General features: G+C 38.3%; 1 protein-coding gene across 1 annotated transcript in view; it reads right to left on the reverse strand.

The window, feature by feature from the left end:
- The window catches only part of EPB41L4A (erythrocyte membrane protein band 4.1 like 4A), a 376,777-nt gene that overhangs the window by 7,248 nt on the left and 350,569 nt on the right, over nucleotides 1-18,960 (reverse strand). The window contains exons 18-20 of the mRNA XM_006875509.1: nucleotides 18,297-18,416; nucleotides 2,189-2,236; nucleotides 1,321-1,389 (exon numbers count right to left, since the gene is read on the reverse strand). Coding sequence (XP_006875571.1) covers nucleotides 1,321-1,389; nucleotides 2,189-2,236; nucleotides 18,297-18,416 — 237 coding nt within the window. The remainder of the gene's footprint in view (nucleotides 1-1,320; nucleotides 1,390-2,188; nucleotides 2,237-18,296; nucleotides 18,417-18,960) is intronic.

Consider the following 18,960-nt stretch of genomic DNA (forward strand, 5'->3'; position numbering starts at 1 on the left):
GACCAAAGGGGTGTTGGGGGGCAGGCTTGCAGGGTTTACCCTTTGGTTGGTTGATGATGCATGGAGGGGATTGTAACCATGGCATTGAAACAATATACGATAGAATGAATGTAAAACTAATGTTCTCCCATGTAAACTATCACATAATTCACAATAAAACATTTTTTAAAAATTTGATATTTATCAGCAAAAGCCCTCTTGTACCTGCCACATACAAACGAGTAGTTAATAGGAGATGACAACAATTACATTTAAGTATGAAAATAGTTTTAAATACAACTCATTCAAGGTCTTTTCCTATAGGCCTTCTGAAATTCTAGTTAAAAATGTAAAGACAAAATAACGCACTACATAAAACACCACTGTGGTACCATGAATTTTCTTTGTATGTTTCTATGCAAAGTTGTCTTCTTGTTAAGTGCTGTTGCATCAGTTCTGACTCATAAAGACCCTGTATAAGGTTTCCAAGGAGTAGCTGGTGGTTTTTAACTATTGACCTTGCAGTTAGCAGTCTAGTGTTTACTCTACAGTGCTACACCAAGTTGTATTAACTCCCTCCAAATGACTGGGTGGGATTCTAAAAATAAGGTGTACAGTACTCTAATGCTTGAATTTTGTTAGCCCGCTAGATTTAAAAGGAGCTATCTCACAAGCAGGAACAGAAGATCACAGGACCGTCAAGAAAGAAGAGTCACGAGCAGAGCACCAGATTATTGCTCAGAAAAGCGACGGCAGCAGAGGTGGTGACATGGAGGGACTGAGCAGCTGCAGGCTTCCCAGCTGGTGGACTGAGTGCCCATGAGCAAGGGATTGGTTGCAAAACGTATCCTTTAGGCATTTACAGACAGCATTAAAGGAGCTTTTGTGACACTTGCCATAGGTGGGCAGAGGCCGAGGAGCCACATGACTGAGATGCTGAAGACAAGAGTGAGGCATGCCTGCAGTACAACAGAAACTGACTGCTGCATCCGGGGTTGTTTCTAATCCTGAATTGTATATACCCTGTTCACTGCCCAAATAAACCCCACAGTCATGAGGTTTGTCTATGAATTCTGTGTGATCATTGCAACAGATTATCGAACCCAGATGTGAAGCAGAGAGTGCTGTGTGAGAGAGAGTTGGTGTCAGAAGAGTGCAAAGAGGTTGAAAAATGGAGGCAGGTCTGACCTCTGCCACACAGGAATCAGCTTGGGCTGATTTTGAATTTGATTTTCCCTCCCCTTTGTGAAGTCAAGAGGAAGGCAGACATGGCCTCACTGCTGTTACTGCAACCATTAAAGAGTAAGAATCAGTTAGTTATATTTTCAAAGACATACTCACTCTACTTTGGTATATGGAATCTCTTTCAACTGTTCTTCTGACAATCCAGATGGATCCACAAGTTCCTTTCTATAGAAGAATAAGACAGAAAGTATAAGTTGTGATGCTGATCTATATATTCTAATACCTTCCATAATTAGCAAGAAAATTTTCCCCAATCTTGTCTCAGAACACTTGTTAGTAAAACTTTAAGCAGGGAACAAAGATTTTACAACTAGCATATGTTCAAAAAAAAATGGAAGGAAAACCTTTTGTGTAGCTATTTTGCCTTCTTTCAGTTTTTCTACATCTAGACTTTAACTTTCATCCCTCATTTTCCTGAAAAGTCAGTTGCTATTCACTGTGATGGATGATTAGTTTTTTAAAATATCTTTTTTTTCCCCTCAGCATTTATTTGTAAAATGTTTGCCACTCTGGGATCCACGTTAGGTTGTTGGTGGTGGTGGTAGTTACGTGCTGTGAAGTTGGTTCCAACTTTATAGGGTTTCCGAGACTGTAAATGTTTATGGGAGCATAAAGTCTCATCTTTCTCCCAGAGAACCTTTAGTAGTTTCAAATGCTGACCTTGAGATTAGCAGCCCAACTCATAACCACTACACAACCAAAACTCCTTTTAGGAGAAGAGATGTGCTGCATGTATATAGACAGGCTTCCTCCAGAGCCTGCCTGTCTGGAATACTGGTGTGGTAAGACACTGCCATGGTAAGAGCCATACAGCACATAATAATGATAAGAATGAGGAATAGTTGACAAATAGTGGCCTGAGGCTGCCTCTTAGCATCAGTGGCCTTTTTTATAATTGTCTTAAAACTACCTTGGTTTTGAAATAAGAAGAAATAATAATAATAATTAAAAAAACAGTACTCACTGAATATGCTTCCATAATTCTTCTTTTGCTTGGATATCAGGGCTTCTCCTATAAATACAGAAAATAACACTCATTTCTGCAAACATGTTTCATCTTTTATTCGAATAGCTAACTTTAAGAGCTACATCATTAATAATTTGCAGATGGTGCAGTTTATTTGCCTGCTGAAATCAGTCAAAGAAAGATTGGGCAAAGAGAGCTGACGTGATGGTATAAAGATACTAGATGATTTAGCTGCTAGTACTACTAAAGGGAAGTTGCATTAAAACCAGAGTAAGACTTTATTTCATGAAAGAACTTAGAACTTCAGGGCATGTCTGCACACCCACCAGCAGTGACTATACAGTGAAGAATGGTCCAAGGCTTCTGTTTCTGGTCATTCCAGTAAAACAAGAGCCTCTCTTGATTCCATTAATATGAAAGTCCCAACATGATATGTGATTACTTAGCAGACGTAGCAACTGAAAGGAAAAAGGAACTCGTAAGTTAGCCCAGGTGGTAAAGCTGAAGATGCCAAAGCTCCACTTTTCATGTTTCACCTGATATTACATTTCTATGTCAAATATTGGGACCACAGTTGCTAGAACCTATTTTTGACTTCTGCTCATGCTGCCACGCCCTCTAAATGCCCCGTGAACTTCAAAGTCAGCAGTTCAAGCTCATCAACTGCTTGTTGGGAACCCTATATAGAGTTACTATGGGTCGGAACCGACTCGATGACATTTAATGAAACAACAACAATCCAAATGCAGACCTGACAAATCCTTCTCCTCCAAGCAAACTTGAGTAGAAGTTATGCCACTATCTTTAAAACCTGTTACCATAAAGTTGACTCCGACCATGGCAACCCCTGTGTACCAGACAAAATAGAACTGTGTTCATAGAGTTTTCAATGGCTGATTGTTTTGAAGAAGATTACCAGGCTTTTCTTCCAAAGTGCCTCTGGGTGGACTCAAACCTCTAGCCTTTCAGTTATTAACTGAGCATCTTAACGGCTGGCATCACCCAGGAACTCCACTAACTTTAACAAAATGAGAAACCCAAAGTCAGCATTCAGGTGTTCTCACTCCCCATAGTTAATAAATAGTAAGGAACACTAGAAATCCATTGCCACTGTAATTGTCACTGCAGAATGCCTTTTTCCTATTGAGAAAATGATAAGTTTTCATCGGGTTCTTTATAGTGAATTAAGGTCTAATAATAGGCCAAAGATCCATTCACAAAGGGCTCAAATAGTAACAAAAGACTAAGCAAAATTACAGATAGACTTTATCCTGTGGGATTTTACATTTATAATTTGTATCAGTATTTTCAGGGCTCAATAAATGATATCACTGATACCTTATTAACTGCTATAACTTATCTCAGTTAATAAGGCAACAACTGAGACATTCTGGCAGGGATTTCTGTACCCATAGAGTAAGATAAGCTGCTTAGTAATTGAATTTGCTAAATAGTTTTCGTGTGTGTGTGTATGTGTGTGTGTGTGTGTGTGTGTGTGTGTGTGTGAAGCATGGGTGAGTGAAATCTGTAAAGAGTTTTTTTATCATCTCAAAATGAGGCAAATAAGGAAAATAAGAGGTGGGGGATAAAGACTTCATCTCAGACATATAAAACATAGTGTGGTTCAGTGTAGATTTTGTTCACTTTTGTTGTCTGTTGTTGATGTTGTTAGGTGCCAACAAATCGTTACCAACTCAGAGTGACCCTATGCTCAACAGAATGAAACTGCCCGGTCCTCCGCACAATTGTTTCTATGTTTGAGCCCACTGCTGCTGCCACTGTGCAAATCCATCTCGTTGAGGGTCTTCTTTTTTTTTCTCTAACACTCCACTTTACCAATCATGATATCCTTCTCCAGGGACTGGTACCTCCTGATAATATGTCCAAAGTATGACAGCCAAAGTCTGACCATCCTGCCTTCCAAGGGGCATTCTGGTAATATAGGTCATTTGATTTCTGGACTGCTGCTTCCATAAATGTTGATGGTTGATCCAAGCAAAATGTAGTCTTGACAACTTCAATCTTTTCTCCGTTTATCTTGATGTTATTTATTGGTCCAGTGGTGAGGATTTTTGTATTCTTTACATTGAGATGCAAACCATATCAAAGTATTTTATTAATCATAAGTATTTTAAGTCCTGTTCACTTTCAGCAAGCAAGGTTATATCATCTGCATAACTCAGGTTGTTAATGAGTCTTCCTCCAATCCTGATGCCATGTTTTCCTTCATATAATTCAGCTTCTCAGATTATTTCTTTACATATAAATTGAATAAGTATGGTGAAAGAATAAAGTCCTGATGCACACCATTCCCAATTTTAAACCAATCAGTGTTCCCTTGGTATGTTTGAATAACTGCCTCTTGGTCTGTGTACAGGTTCCTCATGAGCACAGTTAAGTGTTAAGGAATACTCATTCTCACAATGTTATCCATAGCTTGTCATGATCCACAGAATCGAAAGCCTTTGCATAGTAAGTAAAGCAAAGTCAAACATTTTCCTAGTATTCTCTGTTTTCAGCCAAGATCCATTTAACATCAGCAATGATATCCCTCATTCCATGTACTCCTCTGAATCTAGCTTGAACCTCCGGAAGTTATCTGTCAATGTATGGTTGCAGCTATTTTTGTATTATATTTGTTGTTGTTAGATGCCATCGAATCAGTACCGAGTCATAGCAACGTAATGCACAGCAGAACGAAACATTGCCTGATCCTGAGCCAACCTCACTATCGTTGCCATGCTTGAGCCCACTGATGCTGCCACTTTGCCAATCCATCTGGCTAGGGGTTTTCCTCTGAGCCCCCACCTTACCAAACATGATATCTTTCTCCAGCGACTACTGCCTTCTGACATTATGTCTGAAGTATGAGAGACAAAGTTTGGCCACCCTGAGCTCTAAGAAGCACTCTGGCTGCACTTCTTCCAACACAGATCTGTTGGTTCTTTTGGCAGCCCATGGCACTTTCAATATTCTCCTCGAACACCATAACTCAAAAGCATCAATTCTTCTATGGTCTTCTTTATTCACTGTCTAGCTTTTGCATGCATATGAGGTTACTGGAAATACTATGGCTTGGGTCAGGCGCACCTTAGTCTTCAAGCTGACATCTTTAGCAATATTTTATTTGCAAGTAATATTAATATTGTCCAATGATTTCCATATTCTATTGGGTCACCTCTCTTTGGAATGGACATAAATACGTATATCTTCCAGTCAGCTGGCCAAGCAGTTGTCTCCAAATTTCTTGGCATAGATGAATGAGTTCCTCCAATGCTGCATCAGTTCGTTGAAAGATTTCAATTTGTATTCCATCAATTCCTGGTGCCTTGTTCTTTACCAGTGGCTTCAATGCATCTTAGACTTCTTCCTTCAGTTATCACTGGCTCTTGATCACATGCTACCTCTTGAAATGGTTGAACATAGATCATTTCTTTTTGGTACAGTGACTATGTATTCCTTTCATCTTCTTTTGATGCTTTCTACATAATTCAATATTTTGCCCATAGAATCCTCCAATATTGCAACTCAAGGCCAGAATTTTTTCCTTCATTTCCCTCAGCTTGAGAAATGCTGAGCTTGTCCTTTCCTTTTGGTTTTCTAACTCCAGATTTTTGCACATTTCATCATAATATTTGACTTTGTCTTCTATAGCTGACCTTTGAAATTTTCTATTCAGCTCTTTCACCTTCTCATTTTTTACATTTGCTTTAGTACTTCTATGCTGGAGATCAAGTTTCAGTGTCTCTTCTGACATCCATTTTGGTCGTTTCTTTCCTTTTTTTAAATGAATTTTTGCTTTCTTCGTGTAATGATGCTCTAGATGTCATCCCACAACTCTTCACTCTTCTGGTTCAGTCTTTAGCGTTTATTGCATCAAATCTGTTCTTGAGATGGTCTCTAAATTCAGGTAGGATAAATTCAAGGTCATATTTTGGCTCTTGTAAACATGTATTAATTTTCTTTAGCTTCAGTCTAAACTTGCATAGGAATATCTGATGGTGTGTTCCACAGTCTGCCCCTGGCCTTGTTTTGGCTGATGATACAGAGCTTTTTCACCATCTTTTTCCACAGGTGTAGTCAGTTTGATTTCTGTGTATTCCATTAGGTAAGGTCCATGTGCATAATCATCTTTTATGTTGTTAAATATGGTATTTGCAATGAAGAAGTCATTGATGTGGCAAAATTCTATCAGGCGATCTCCATCATCAGTTCTATCACCAAGGCCACTATTTTCCAACTGTTTATCTTTCCTCTTTTTTCCAACCTTTGCATTCCAATCACCATTAATTACCAATCTATCTTGATTGCATGTTTGATCAATTTCAGACTGAAGAAGCTGGTGGTAGCTTCTTCAATCCCATCATCACTGGCTTTGGTAGTTTTGCATAAATTTGAATAGTAGTAGTATTAACTTGTCTTCCTTATAGGCATACAGATATTATCCTATCACAGATAGCATTGTACTTCAAGACAGATCTTGATATGTTCTTTTTGATGATGAATGGGACACCATTCCTCTTCAATTTGTCATTCCCAAAATAGTAAACCATGTGATTGTCAAATTCAAAATGGCCAATACTAATCAGCTCAATAATGCCTAGGAAATCAATGTTTGTGTGTTCCATTTCATATTTGACAACTTCCGATTTTCCTAGTTTCATACTTTGTACATTCCATGTTCTGATTATCAATAGATGTGTACAGCTGTTACTCTTTATTTTGAGTTGTGTCCCATCAGCAAATGAAGGTTCCCCAAGGCTTACTCCATTTGCGTCATCACGGTCAACTCTACTTTGAGGATTAGCTCTTCTTCCCCAGTCCTGGTGTGGTGCTGTGGGCTAATGCGTCACACTGCAAAGTCATTTGAACTGCAAGGTTGGTGGTTCAATCTCACCAGCTGCTACTTGGAAACCCTATACAGGGTCACTATGGGTCGGAATCAACTTGACGGCACTTAACAACAATAAGTCATACTTTAAGTCCCTTCCAACCTGAGGGGCTCAACTTCTGGCACTATATTTGACAATATTCTGGTGCTCTTCATCATATTTCAATATTTAATATTTTGTTGCTGACTGTGTTCCACTGATATTTATAAGGTTTTCAGTGACTAAATAGTCAGACGTTGTCCTTCTCTCCTGTTTCCTAGTCTGTCTTCATATGGAAGCTCAGCTGAAACCTGTCCACTGTAGGTGACATTTCAGGTATTGAAAATATCCCTGGCATAGCTTCCAGAATCACAGCAACATGGAAGCCACGATAGGATGACAAACTGACAGTCGACTGTGGAGATTTTGTTCACTCTAATAATAAATTGATTATCTTTAGATTAAAAAGAATACCCCCAAGAAATGATTCTTTGAAAGATTTCCTCTATGAACTCCTATATTTGGCAAATCTTATTCACTAGACAATATGCTAACCCCTTACTGATACTGTCAGAAAAAGTGCAAATATTAACAAAACAAAAAACAAACACACTAAGTTATGACTCTGGTGTGGCACTGTGAGTTAATGAGCTCAACTGCAAAGTCAGTCTACACCACAAGGTCAGCAGTTCAAGCTCATCAGCCGCTCCTCGGAAATCCTAAACAGGGTCGCTGTGGGTCAGAACCGACTTGAGGGCACTTAACAACAACAACAAGTTATGACTCTACTCCCAGAGAAAAAATGGTTTATTTACAACTCTATCCTAGCATTCAGTTCTCACAGAAAGTCAACCAGGAGTCTAAAACATTACATAATATCTAGGTTAGGAAGCCAGTGTATTGGTAATATTTCTAATTTCAGGGAAGCGCCGTAGTGAGGATTTTGCGGTTTAGAAGGATACTCAGCCTCAGCACTACTGATATTTTGAGTTGGATAATTCTTTGTGGTGGAGGATTATCCTGTGTATTAGAGAATGATTAATAGCACCCCTGGCTTCTCTCCATTAGATGACAGTATCACATCTCTGGTTGCAACACTTTCAAATGTCTCCTGGGGGACTAAACTTCCCCCGGTTGAAAACCACAGGTCTAGTGTATGACCTTGGAAGTAATTTGGGTGAAGGAGTTGAAAGGACAATTTATTGTAAAGATCCATTATGTGGCTACTGAATATCACTGGAGAGAGTGCTGGTAAGGCAGGAACGAAATTATAAAAAGACTGTGTGGGAAAGTGACCCAATGCATAAGCTCCACTACGAGGAGGAGGAGTAAGTGGTAGAATTTGACGGCACAGATTCAAGGTTGTATTTTTCAGGGAGAGAGGATAAGAAAAAGTAAGAAGGGCAAGAGGACACATACACATTCCCACCATCATACCAAAGAGGGTGAGCGAGGGTGAATATGAACAATATTATTTAAAAACTGACAATAGTGGACATTTATAAGTGTTGGAATTGTAGATAATTTTCTAACACTTTTCTATCTTTCCTAAAAAAATTTTTAAGTGAAGAGAATTTCATGCCTCAATTTTCAGGAAAAACATAATTTCATGTTTTACTACATCATTTTACTATTGCTGTTCTACAGAAGATGCCTTTCATTCTCTGAAGAATCAGTAGAAAATGTCACCTTAAAATGAATGAGAATGTCAGTCCTTCCAGCCATAAATATTAGTCCTAAATGATTCAAGAATTTAGTTTACATCTTGAAATCTAAGATAGCATCATTAACAGTCATATTTTTCACTAGACAAAATTTTGAAACAGCCAGCAGCTTCATATAGTTTTAAGGTGAGGAAAAGTTCCAAAGCGTAAATAGCAAATGCAAATTTCCTCCAATTGCCTGACTGCCTGTGATTTTATAAATGTAAACACAAGCGACATGCTAATGAGGAATGTATTACATGTATGGCTCCATCTACACCCACTTAATAACTTAGGATGAATTCATGATCTGCAACTCAACATCGTTTTGTGGATTTAGAAAGCTTTGGGAGATGTTAACAGTCATTTTTTTTCATTAAAAGACTCTTGATTATGCAGATGTTTTCCTTTGGCTCTCCAAAGAAGTCCCTAAGGAAACATAATCCTGAGTTATCTATAGATATGAAACCTATAAAAACAAACATGCAGCCAAATATTAGTCTACTATTTTTTAAAAGTATCCCTCATCCACACCTTATACAGATGCCTCACTTCAAATTATTACTCATATTTTCAAAGAAGTTAGTTTCATGAAACATCATTTAGAAGTCATTTTCCCTTCTTCCAAAAGCCTAAAGTCAAAGGAAAAAAACACTTTACAAACTTCCAAACGGTTAAACCTGTCATGGCATATCATCTTCTGTTGCTATATGTTGTCATGGTGTCAATTCCAATTCCAACTCACCCTATGAGTGCACAGTGCTTTCAAACTACTCATAGGGGTACTCAAGGGTACCTTTCAGAAGTGCATTGCCAGGTCTGTCTTCCAAGGTGCCTCTAGGGGGGTTGAAGCCACCAACCTTTGGGTAGGAGTCAAGTGCGTCAGCATTTGTGCCATCTGGGGACTTGAATGCATCACCAAATTCTGTATGTATTATTTAACAAAATATTATACTGTGATATATGATATATATTATGCTATAATAGATACTATATTTCACATACTATGTTGTTGTTACATGCCTTCAAGTCAATTTCGACTCATAGCAACCCTGTATGGAGTTTCCAAGGAGCAGCTGGTGATCCAGAACCACCGACCTTGCAGTTCAAACAACTCTGCAGTCTGATGCATTAACCCACAGTGCCACACCAGGACTCCTTCACATACTAAATTATACTAAAAAAATAAATATGGCAAAATTCGACTTTTAGAAGATGTAGTTAGTCTTATCCTTGTCTTCCTTCCTCCTCTCTCCACCCAATATCAGAATTATAAAGAGCACTCCAAAGTCACTAAGCTCCAGAAACCAAGCTTTGCAGACAGCTTAGATGCCACTTCAGCGGCTTCATGTGAAATCTTTACCTAATGCCTCACGTTTCTCTGTTAAGTATTTAACTGGTGCTGTGGGTTAATGCACTGGGTTGCAAAGTCACCAGTTGCTCCTCAGAAACCCAATACACAGGCGCTATGGATCAAAACAGATTCTACTGCACTTAACAACAACCTCTTCATCCTTACAGCCTCATCTTCTACATTATTTTTCAATAGAAACAGTAATACATTATGACCACCAGAGGGAGACTGAGCCTTCTTGTGCACACAAGTTGAAACTACCCAAACTGCACTTTAGTGCCTCTTCCAAATATTCTAAGGAATAAAGGTATACCACGCAGAAGAGCAGTTTCAGCAAAGCTAATTTTTTTCTAACGATTTAAAACATGAATGTCTAGGCAATATAGCTGAAATATATACTAGACAGAACTGTATTTCTTAATGTTTTGCTAGATGAAAGCCAATTGTATTTCAGCTTACTGTGCTTTTTTAGGGAAGAGGTTTTGCATTTTATAGTACTATCTAAGCTCTGCTACTTAATAAACCTAACTAGCAATTAATATTATTTTACTAGTCCTTACTTAGTCCTCAATAAACCTAACTAGGATTTTCTTAGTTCTCACTTAGTCCTCAAATTGACATCTTGCCTACTTGATATTTCCATTTGACTGTCTACTTGGTATGTCAACAAAAATCTTGATTCTCTTTCCCTACCCATCCCCATCTATCTTTTCGATGGTCATTCGTCCAGTTGTTGTGGACCAAGCCTAAATCATCCACAATTTCTCTCACAATACTAATCTGTCAGTTCACATCCAGCATACAGTCTACTTATCTTCATTTCTACTTCTTTCATCTGCTTTCGAGTCAAAACCACCTCCCACATCAATGGACAGAGATACCAGAATTACTAAGAGATGAAGTTTTGCTGGAGTGAAAGTGAAAAATTGATGCTGAGTACCTTGGACATTCAACTATAGCCCTACAAAGACAATACTTTACAAATAAAGACTAAGCTAAAGTAAAGAATACATCTAGGACCAGTGACATGATCTAGAAATACTCAAACTATTAAAGCATAAAACCAAGTTCAACTAAAGCAATAGGGTCAACAGTAATTTAACTACACGTTGGAACAAAATTTGACATTCTATAATAGAAGACAATATAATTAAGACTTCCTACAATATATAATCTAAAATTGCCATAATATTGTTAGATGTGGGCAAGTGGTTCCAACTATCTCATAGTGACCCTATGTACAACAGAACAAAACAATGCCCAATCCTGTGCCATCCTCACAACTGCTGTTATGCTTGGGCCAATTGATGTGGTGTCAAACCATCTTGTTGGGGGTCTTTCTCTTTTTCCCCACCACTTTACCAAGTATAATGTCTTCCAGGGACTGGTCCCTCCAGCCAGTATATATGCCTGATGTATGAGAGGCAAAGTCTCTCCATTCTAGCTTCTGAGGAGTAATCTGGCTGTATTTCCAACACTGATTTGCTTGTTCTTCATACCACTTTTAACATTCTTCTCTAACACCATAACTCAAATGCATCAATTTTTCTATGGTATTCCTTACTCATTGTCCAACTTTCACATGCGTAAGATGCTACTTAAAATACCATATCTTAGGGCAGGAGCACCTTAGTCCTCAAACTTACATCTTTGTGCTTGCACACTTTAAAGAGGTCTTGTGCAGTTGATTTGCTTAATGCAACACAACATTTGATTTCTTGGTTGCTGCTTCAATGAGTGTTGATGATTGATCCAAGCAAAATGAAGACTTGGACAACTTCAATATTTTCTCCATTTATCATGATGTTACTTACTGGTCCAGTGGTGAGGATTTTTGTTTACTTTACATTGAGGTGCAACCCATACTGAAGGTTGTGGTCTTTGATCTTCATCAGTAAGTATTTTAAGGACTCTTTCAGCAAGCAAGGTTATATCATCTGCATATCACAGGTAGTTAATGAGTCTTTCACCAATCCTGATGCCATGCTCTTCTTCACATAATCCAGTTTCTCGGATTATTCGCTTAGCATCCAGACTGCATATGTAGGGTGAAATAGTACAGCCATGACACATGTCTTTGCTGATTCTAAGCCATTCAGTCTCCCCTTGTGCAACAAGGGGAGACTGATGTGCAGGTTCCTCATGAGCACAATCAGTTGTTCTGGAATACCCATTCTTGACAATGTTATCCATAACTTGGAATGATCCACATAGTCAAAAGCCTTTGCATAGGCAATAAAGTACAAATAAACAGATTCCTGGTGTTCTCTGCTTTCAGTCAAGCTCCATCTGATGTCAGCAATGATATCCCTCATTCCATGTCCTCTTTTGAACTGAGTTTCTGGCAGTGTCAGTCAATGTTAATGTTGCAACTGTTTTTGAATTATCTTCAGCCCAATTTTACTTGCATGTGATATTAATAATATTGCTTGATAATTCCCACATTATGTTGGCTCACTTCTCTTTGGAATGGGTACAAATATGGATCTTTTCCAATTGGTTGGCCAAGTAACTGTCCTCCAAATTCCTTGTCACGTGTGAAGGAGCACCTCCAGTGCTGCTAAGTATGTGGAAAGGTTTCAGTTTATATACCATTAATTCCTGGAGCCTTTGTATTCCCCAATATCTTCAGTGCAGCTTGGGCTTCTTCCATCAGTACCATCTGTTCTTGATCATATGCTACCTCTTGAAATGGCTGAATATCAACCATTTCTTTTTGATACAGTAACACTGTATATAACTTTCATCTTCTTTTGATTCTTTCTGCTTCATTTAATATTTTGCCCACAGAATCCTTCAGTTGTTGCAAGATGAGGCTTGAATTTTTTTCCTTCAGTTCTTTCAGCTTGAAAAATACTGAGCATGTTTTTCCCTTTTGTTTTTTTAACTCCAGGTCTTTGCACATTTCATTCTAATACCCGACTTTGTCTTCTCAAGTTGCCCTTTGAAATTTTCTGTTTAGTTCTTCTACTTCCTAATTTGTTCCAGACACTGTAGCATTTTTACACTGGAAAGCAAGTTTCAGAGTCTCTTCTGACATCCATTTGGGTCTTTTCGTTCTTTTTTGTCTTCCTAATGATTTCTTTCTTTCTTCCTTTATAATGTTATTATGTCATCCCACAACGCTTCTCGTCTTCCATCATTAGGCTCTAATGCATCAAAAACGCATCTCAATGTTCTTGAGATGCTCTCTTAATTCAGGTGGGATATATTCAAGTTCATAACTTGACTCTTGTGGATTTCTTTGAATTTTCTTCAGAGTCAACCTGAACTTGTATGTGAGCAATTGATGGCTTGTTCCACAGTTGACTCCTGGCCTTATTTTGATTGATAATATTGTGCTTTTCCACTGTCTCTTCCCACAAATGTAGTCAATTTGATTTGCCTATATACCATCTGATGAGGTCATGTATATATTGTCTTTTGTGTTGTTTAAAAAGTTATTTGCATTGGTCTTACAAAATTCTATCTTGTGATCTGCAGCACTGTTTCTATCACCAAGGCCATATTTTCCAACTACTGATCCTTCCTGTTTCCAACCTTCACATTCCAATCATCAGTAATTAACAATACATCTTGGTTGCATGTTTGGTCAATTTCAGACTGAAGAAGTTGGTTAGAATTCTTCAATTTCACATCACTGGCTTTATTTATTTGAATATTGGTATAAATTTGAATAATAGTTTTATTGATTGATCTTCCTTATAGGCATATGGATAGTCCTATCACAAACAGCACTGTACTTTAAGATAGATCTTGAAATGTTCTTTTTTATGGTGAATGTTATGCCATTACTTTTGAATTTCTCATTCCCAGCAGAGTAGATCATATATTTATCAGATTTAAAATAGCCAATATCAGTCCATTTCAGTATACTGATGCCTAGGACATGGATCTTATGTGTTCTAATTCATTTTTGACAACTTCCAATTTTCCTAGATCCATACTACTTAAATTACATGTTCCTATTATTAATGGAGTCCTGGTGTGGTGCTGTGGGTTAATGTGCCAGACTGCAAAGCCGTTTGAACTGCAAGGTTGTCGGTTCAAGCTTACCAGCTGCTCCTCGGAAACCCTATACAGGGTTGCTATGGGTTGGAATTGACTCAACAGCACTTCACAACAACAACAACAACATTATTAATGGAAGGGAGTCCTGGTGTGGCGCTGTGGATTAATACACCAGACTGCAAAGCCATTTGAACTGCAGGGTCGATGGTTCAAGCTCACCAGCTGCTCTTAGGAAACCCTATACAGGGTCGCTATGGGTTGGAACCAACTCAACAGCACCTCACAACAGCAATTATTAATGGATGTTTGTAGCTATTTCTCCTCATTTTGAGTTGTGCCTATCAACAAATGAAGGTCCCAAAAGCTTTATATTCCATTTATGTCATCATGGCCAACTCTACTGTGAGGAAGCAACTCTTTCCCAATCAGATTTTGAGTGCCTTCTACCCTGAGTGGTTCATCATCTGGCACTGTATCTGACAATATTCTGGTGTTATTCACAATGTTCCAGCACTATATCTGACAATGTTCCCCTGCTATTCATAAGGTTTTGCGTAGCCAAACATTCAGAAGGAGTCTAACTCCCCTTCTTCCTAATCTGTTTTAACTGCAAACTCTGCTGAAACCTGTCAACCATGGGTGATCCTGCTGGTAATTCAAAGTACCAGTGGTACTGCTTCCAGCATCACAGCAACACGAAAGCCACCATAGTATGACAAACCAACATTACTACACCAAAACCAAACCCACTGGCCTGGAGTCAATTCCGAATGTAACATCCCTATAGGACTGAGTAGGACTATCCTATGAAGTTTCCAAGGCTGGAACTCTTTACAGAAGCAGACTGCTACATTGTTCTCCTGCAGAGCAGCTGGTAGTGTTAATAGCCAACCTTCCAGCTAGCAGCTGAGTGCTTAACCAGTGTGCCACCAGGGGTCCTCCACTGCTCGTGGAGTGGAAAATGGTACATCTGTAGAAATCAGTTTGTCAATTCCTTATTAAATTAAACATGTCATCCCTCTAACACAGTAAATCTTTATGTTGTTGTTGTTGTTAAGTGCCATCAAGTCAGTTCTGACCCATAGCGACCCTGCACAGGGTTTCCGAGGCTGTAAATCTTTACAGGAGCAGAAAACCTCATCTTTCTCCCGCAGAACAGCTAGTAGTTTTGAACTGCTGACCTTAAGGTTCGCAGCCCAATTCATAACCACTGTGCTACCAGAGCTCCTGTTGTTGTTAGGTGCCATCAAATTGGCACTGACTCATAGTGACCCTGTGCAGAATAGACAAAAATGCTGCTGGGTCTGTGCCAGCCTCACAATTGTTGCTCCATTCAAAGCATTACTGCTATTCTTATGTCATTTAGTCATAGGAAAAGATAGCATATGTCCACTGATACACATAGACAGAATGTCAGTACTGGCTTTTAACACAAAGGATGGGAATAATTCAAATGTCTAACAAGAGAAGAATGGATAACCAAACTGTGGCATCTTCATACAATGGACTATAATTTGACAAATTTGACAAATACAATAATTTGACAAATACAATAACACGGATAAGCCTCAACAATAGTATGCCCAGTGAAAGAAGTCTGACTTTAAAAGAACAAATATTGTATAAATCAATTTACATGACAAAAATGAATCTGTGTAACTTTTCAGTCTAGGAACAGAGGTCCCTAGGACCATCAATGGAGAAGAGTAGAGAGCGGGACCCTACCCAGAGAAGCAGTGATGCCTGAGATGGAGGCAGAGACAATGACGTGGAGAGGTGGAGGAGCTGGGGACTTGAGATCCAGAGAGGGAGAGGGGCTGTGTGCTGACAACTGGGGGTGGGGGTGGGGGTGGCGGGCAGGCTTGCAGGGTATACCCTTTGGTTGGTTGATGATACATGGAGGGGATTGTAAACATGGCAATGAAACAATATACGATAGAATGATTGTAAAACTAATGTTCTCCCATGTAAACGATCACATAATTTACAATAAAACATTTATTTAAAAAAAGTGAATCTATGGCAATGGAAGTCAGAAGTAATGAATGAGCACTTTAATGAAAGTAATTAAAGGAGCATGAGGAAAATTTTTGTATGATGACAATATCCTATATTTGTTTGGAGTGATGGATACAATGAATATCCTGTTGTTGTTAAGTGCCATTGAGGCAGTTCCTATTTATCTTGACCCTATATAGGGTTTCTGAGAAGCAAGTGGTAGGTTTGAGCTGCTGACCTTGCAGTTAGCAGTCCAGAGCTTATCTATCCTACAGCACCAGCACCATACATGTCAAAATTAATTAGGCATTTAAATGACAGCATTTTACTGTATGTAAATTTTACTTCAAATTACCTCAGTTAAAAGGAAAGTTTATTCCTTATGCTATTAAACGCAGCATGCTCAGATTACTCAATAAAAAAGAAATGCTTAAATTCCCAGACTCATCTATAAACATTTGGCCCACAATATAATTGAAGTGTGTTGTTATTGTTGTTAGGTGTTGTCAAGTTGGGTCCGATTCATAGAGCTCCTATGCAAAACAAAACGAACCACTGCCTAGTCCTGTACCATCCTCATAACTGTTGTTAAGCTTGAAGCATGGTGGTGGATATGTGCCATGGAGTCAGTTTCGACTCATAGTGACCCTGTATAGGGTTTCCGAGGCTGTATATCTTTACAGGAGCAGAATGCCTCATCTTTCTCCTGCAGAAACCTGGTAGTTTCGAACTGCTGACCTTGAGGTTTGCAGCCCAATTTGTAACCACTAAGCTACCAGAGCTCCTTGAAGTATAGTTACTAACAATTCTGGATTATTCCATCAGTTTTATTTATAAATGACATTCCATCTTTTTACCTTCAATAATGGTTTTTAACGTCTCTAAAATTTATATGTAGGATTTTTCCTAATTCTATTTTACTTTTCTCCTTTTCTAATACAAAGAAAACTTACTGGCATTTAACTGAACTTAAAATGACTGAGAAAATATTTTTAGAAAAATGGTATGCTGTTTTAAGATTTAATATCAAGCTACTAAACCTTGTATACAACAAGTCCCTCATAGAAAAAGATTCCACATGGGGGATTAAAAAAGGTATGATGAATTTAATCTTGAGGTTCCATCCCTTCAGAGTTGAGACTTCAATGAGGTCCCTTTAGAAAAAAACATCTTTATTAACTTTTGCTTAAAATTAAATTAATTCCATTTTAATTCCAGAACAAAAGTATTCTGAAGGAGTGAATAAATCTATAAGGGTGTAACACCATGTAGCAGCTATTGATAAATCTTGTGTTAGATGCAGGTATGTCCTCCAGAGTCCCCCCTAGTCTCTGTTGACCTGATCGGGCACTCACAGAAATATCTTAGAGCCTTTTGGTCCCACTCCTTATGAGCCCCCCACCTACACCTCATAGTTTCTCTGTTCATCTAGTGTCACCCAGACATATCTATCTCTCTTACCACAAGCAAAGCAAGCAATGGCAGGATCACAAAGGAATCAGGAGTTAGTCCCAGCTCACTTCAAAAAGCTATGCTTTAGGGAGTAGGATGGAGTACTCTAAATCTGGATGATGAACAGATGTAAAGGAAATGGCAACAACAACAAAAACTTGATCAGCTCAAAAGAAAATTAACTTTGGAGACTGGCAATTTCACCATTATGGAGTAATTGTGCTCACCCATGTCATTGCCTAGCAACAGGAGGAGTGTGGAAATCCCAACACAAGGGTGTAATGAATCACTCTCTTGACTACTGCTTACAAATGTTAATTTGATTGGAAGATATACACATCTGGTCTAATCTGGAACAAAACTTCAGAGAATTCTGCACTCTCAAATTGGGAGAAGCAGCAGGTATTTTACCAATAGCCAGACTCCAGAACAAAGGACAATGATACAAATAAATGCTTTTTGTTTAAAAATACATATATACACTTGTATCTGATTTTAATAGCCTTGCTTTTCTAACATTTTGTTTTATCTGGGTTCTAACTTCTAGGGCTTCAAATATAATTAATAAATGCCACACACAAAAGAAGGTAAGTATAACAAATAAACCATGGCTAATCATGAATTAAACCACTTTAGAAGACCTGAAAAAGGCACAGTCCAATTTGCCCTAGCATTCTCGTACTACTTTTGATTCAGGGTATAAAAAGAGCACATACGAGCGAGATCTGTGTCGGGATCGCCTGTTGTTGGGCTCCGCTGGGTTTTTTTCCTTTTGTCTCCTTAATACGGCTTCCCACTGAGGCGCTGAATCAACCATATCATTCTCCTGCCTTATTCTGAAAAGAAAACCATTCATCTAAAGTTAACATCCACATGACGTGCCGGCACCTTGTTTTTAGGTTCATTCTTAACTTGCTTTAAGAAGTAATTTAAAAAGAAGCACTTTTATTGTAATCACTGAAGCTAAGAATGTACTAACTGGATTAACAAATCCATACATAGATAAGTATATGAATATATAATATGCACGAACAAAGTATGTAAGTCAACAGTAGTTACCTTCAGGTTTCTCTCTTTGGTTCTAAAAATTCTACGAAAAAGACAGGTACCAAACAAAAACTCATTTAAAATATTTTAATTTTCATTAAAGAACTAGTGCTGTCTGCTATAGAACCAAGCATAAATCATAAAGCAAAATCTATGTTTTGAATGTGCTATATTTCTGCTCCCGTAAAGGTTTACCGCCTTGGAAACCCTGTACAGGGTCGCTATGAGTCGGAATCGACTCCACAGCACATAACCACCACCATATAGCAATATATAATTTTATTTTGAAATACACTTAAAAATTCACACTAATTTTTCAAAGTTTTCATGAAA

Source organism: Chrysochloris asiatica, unplaced genomic scaffold (assembly GCF_000296735.1).
Source record: "Chrysochloris asiatica unplaced genomic scaffold, ChrAsi1.0 scaffold00330, whole genome shotgun sequence".
Lineage (NCBI taxonomy): Eukaryota > Metazoa > Chordata > Mammalia > Afrosoricida > Chrysochloridae > Chrysochloris > Chrysochloris asiatica.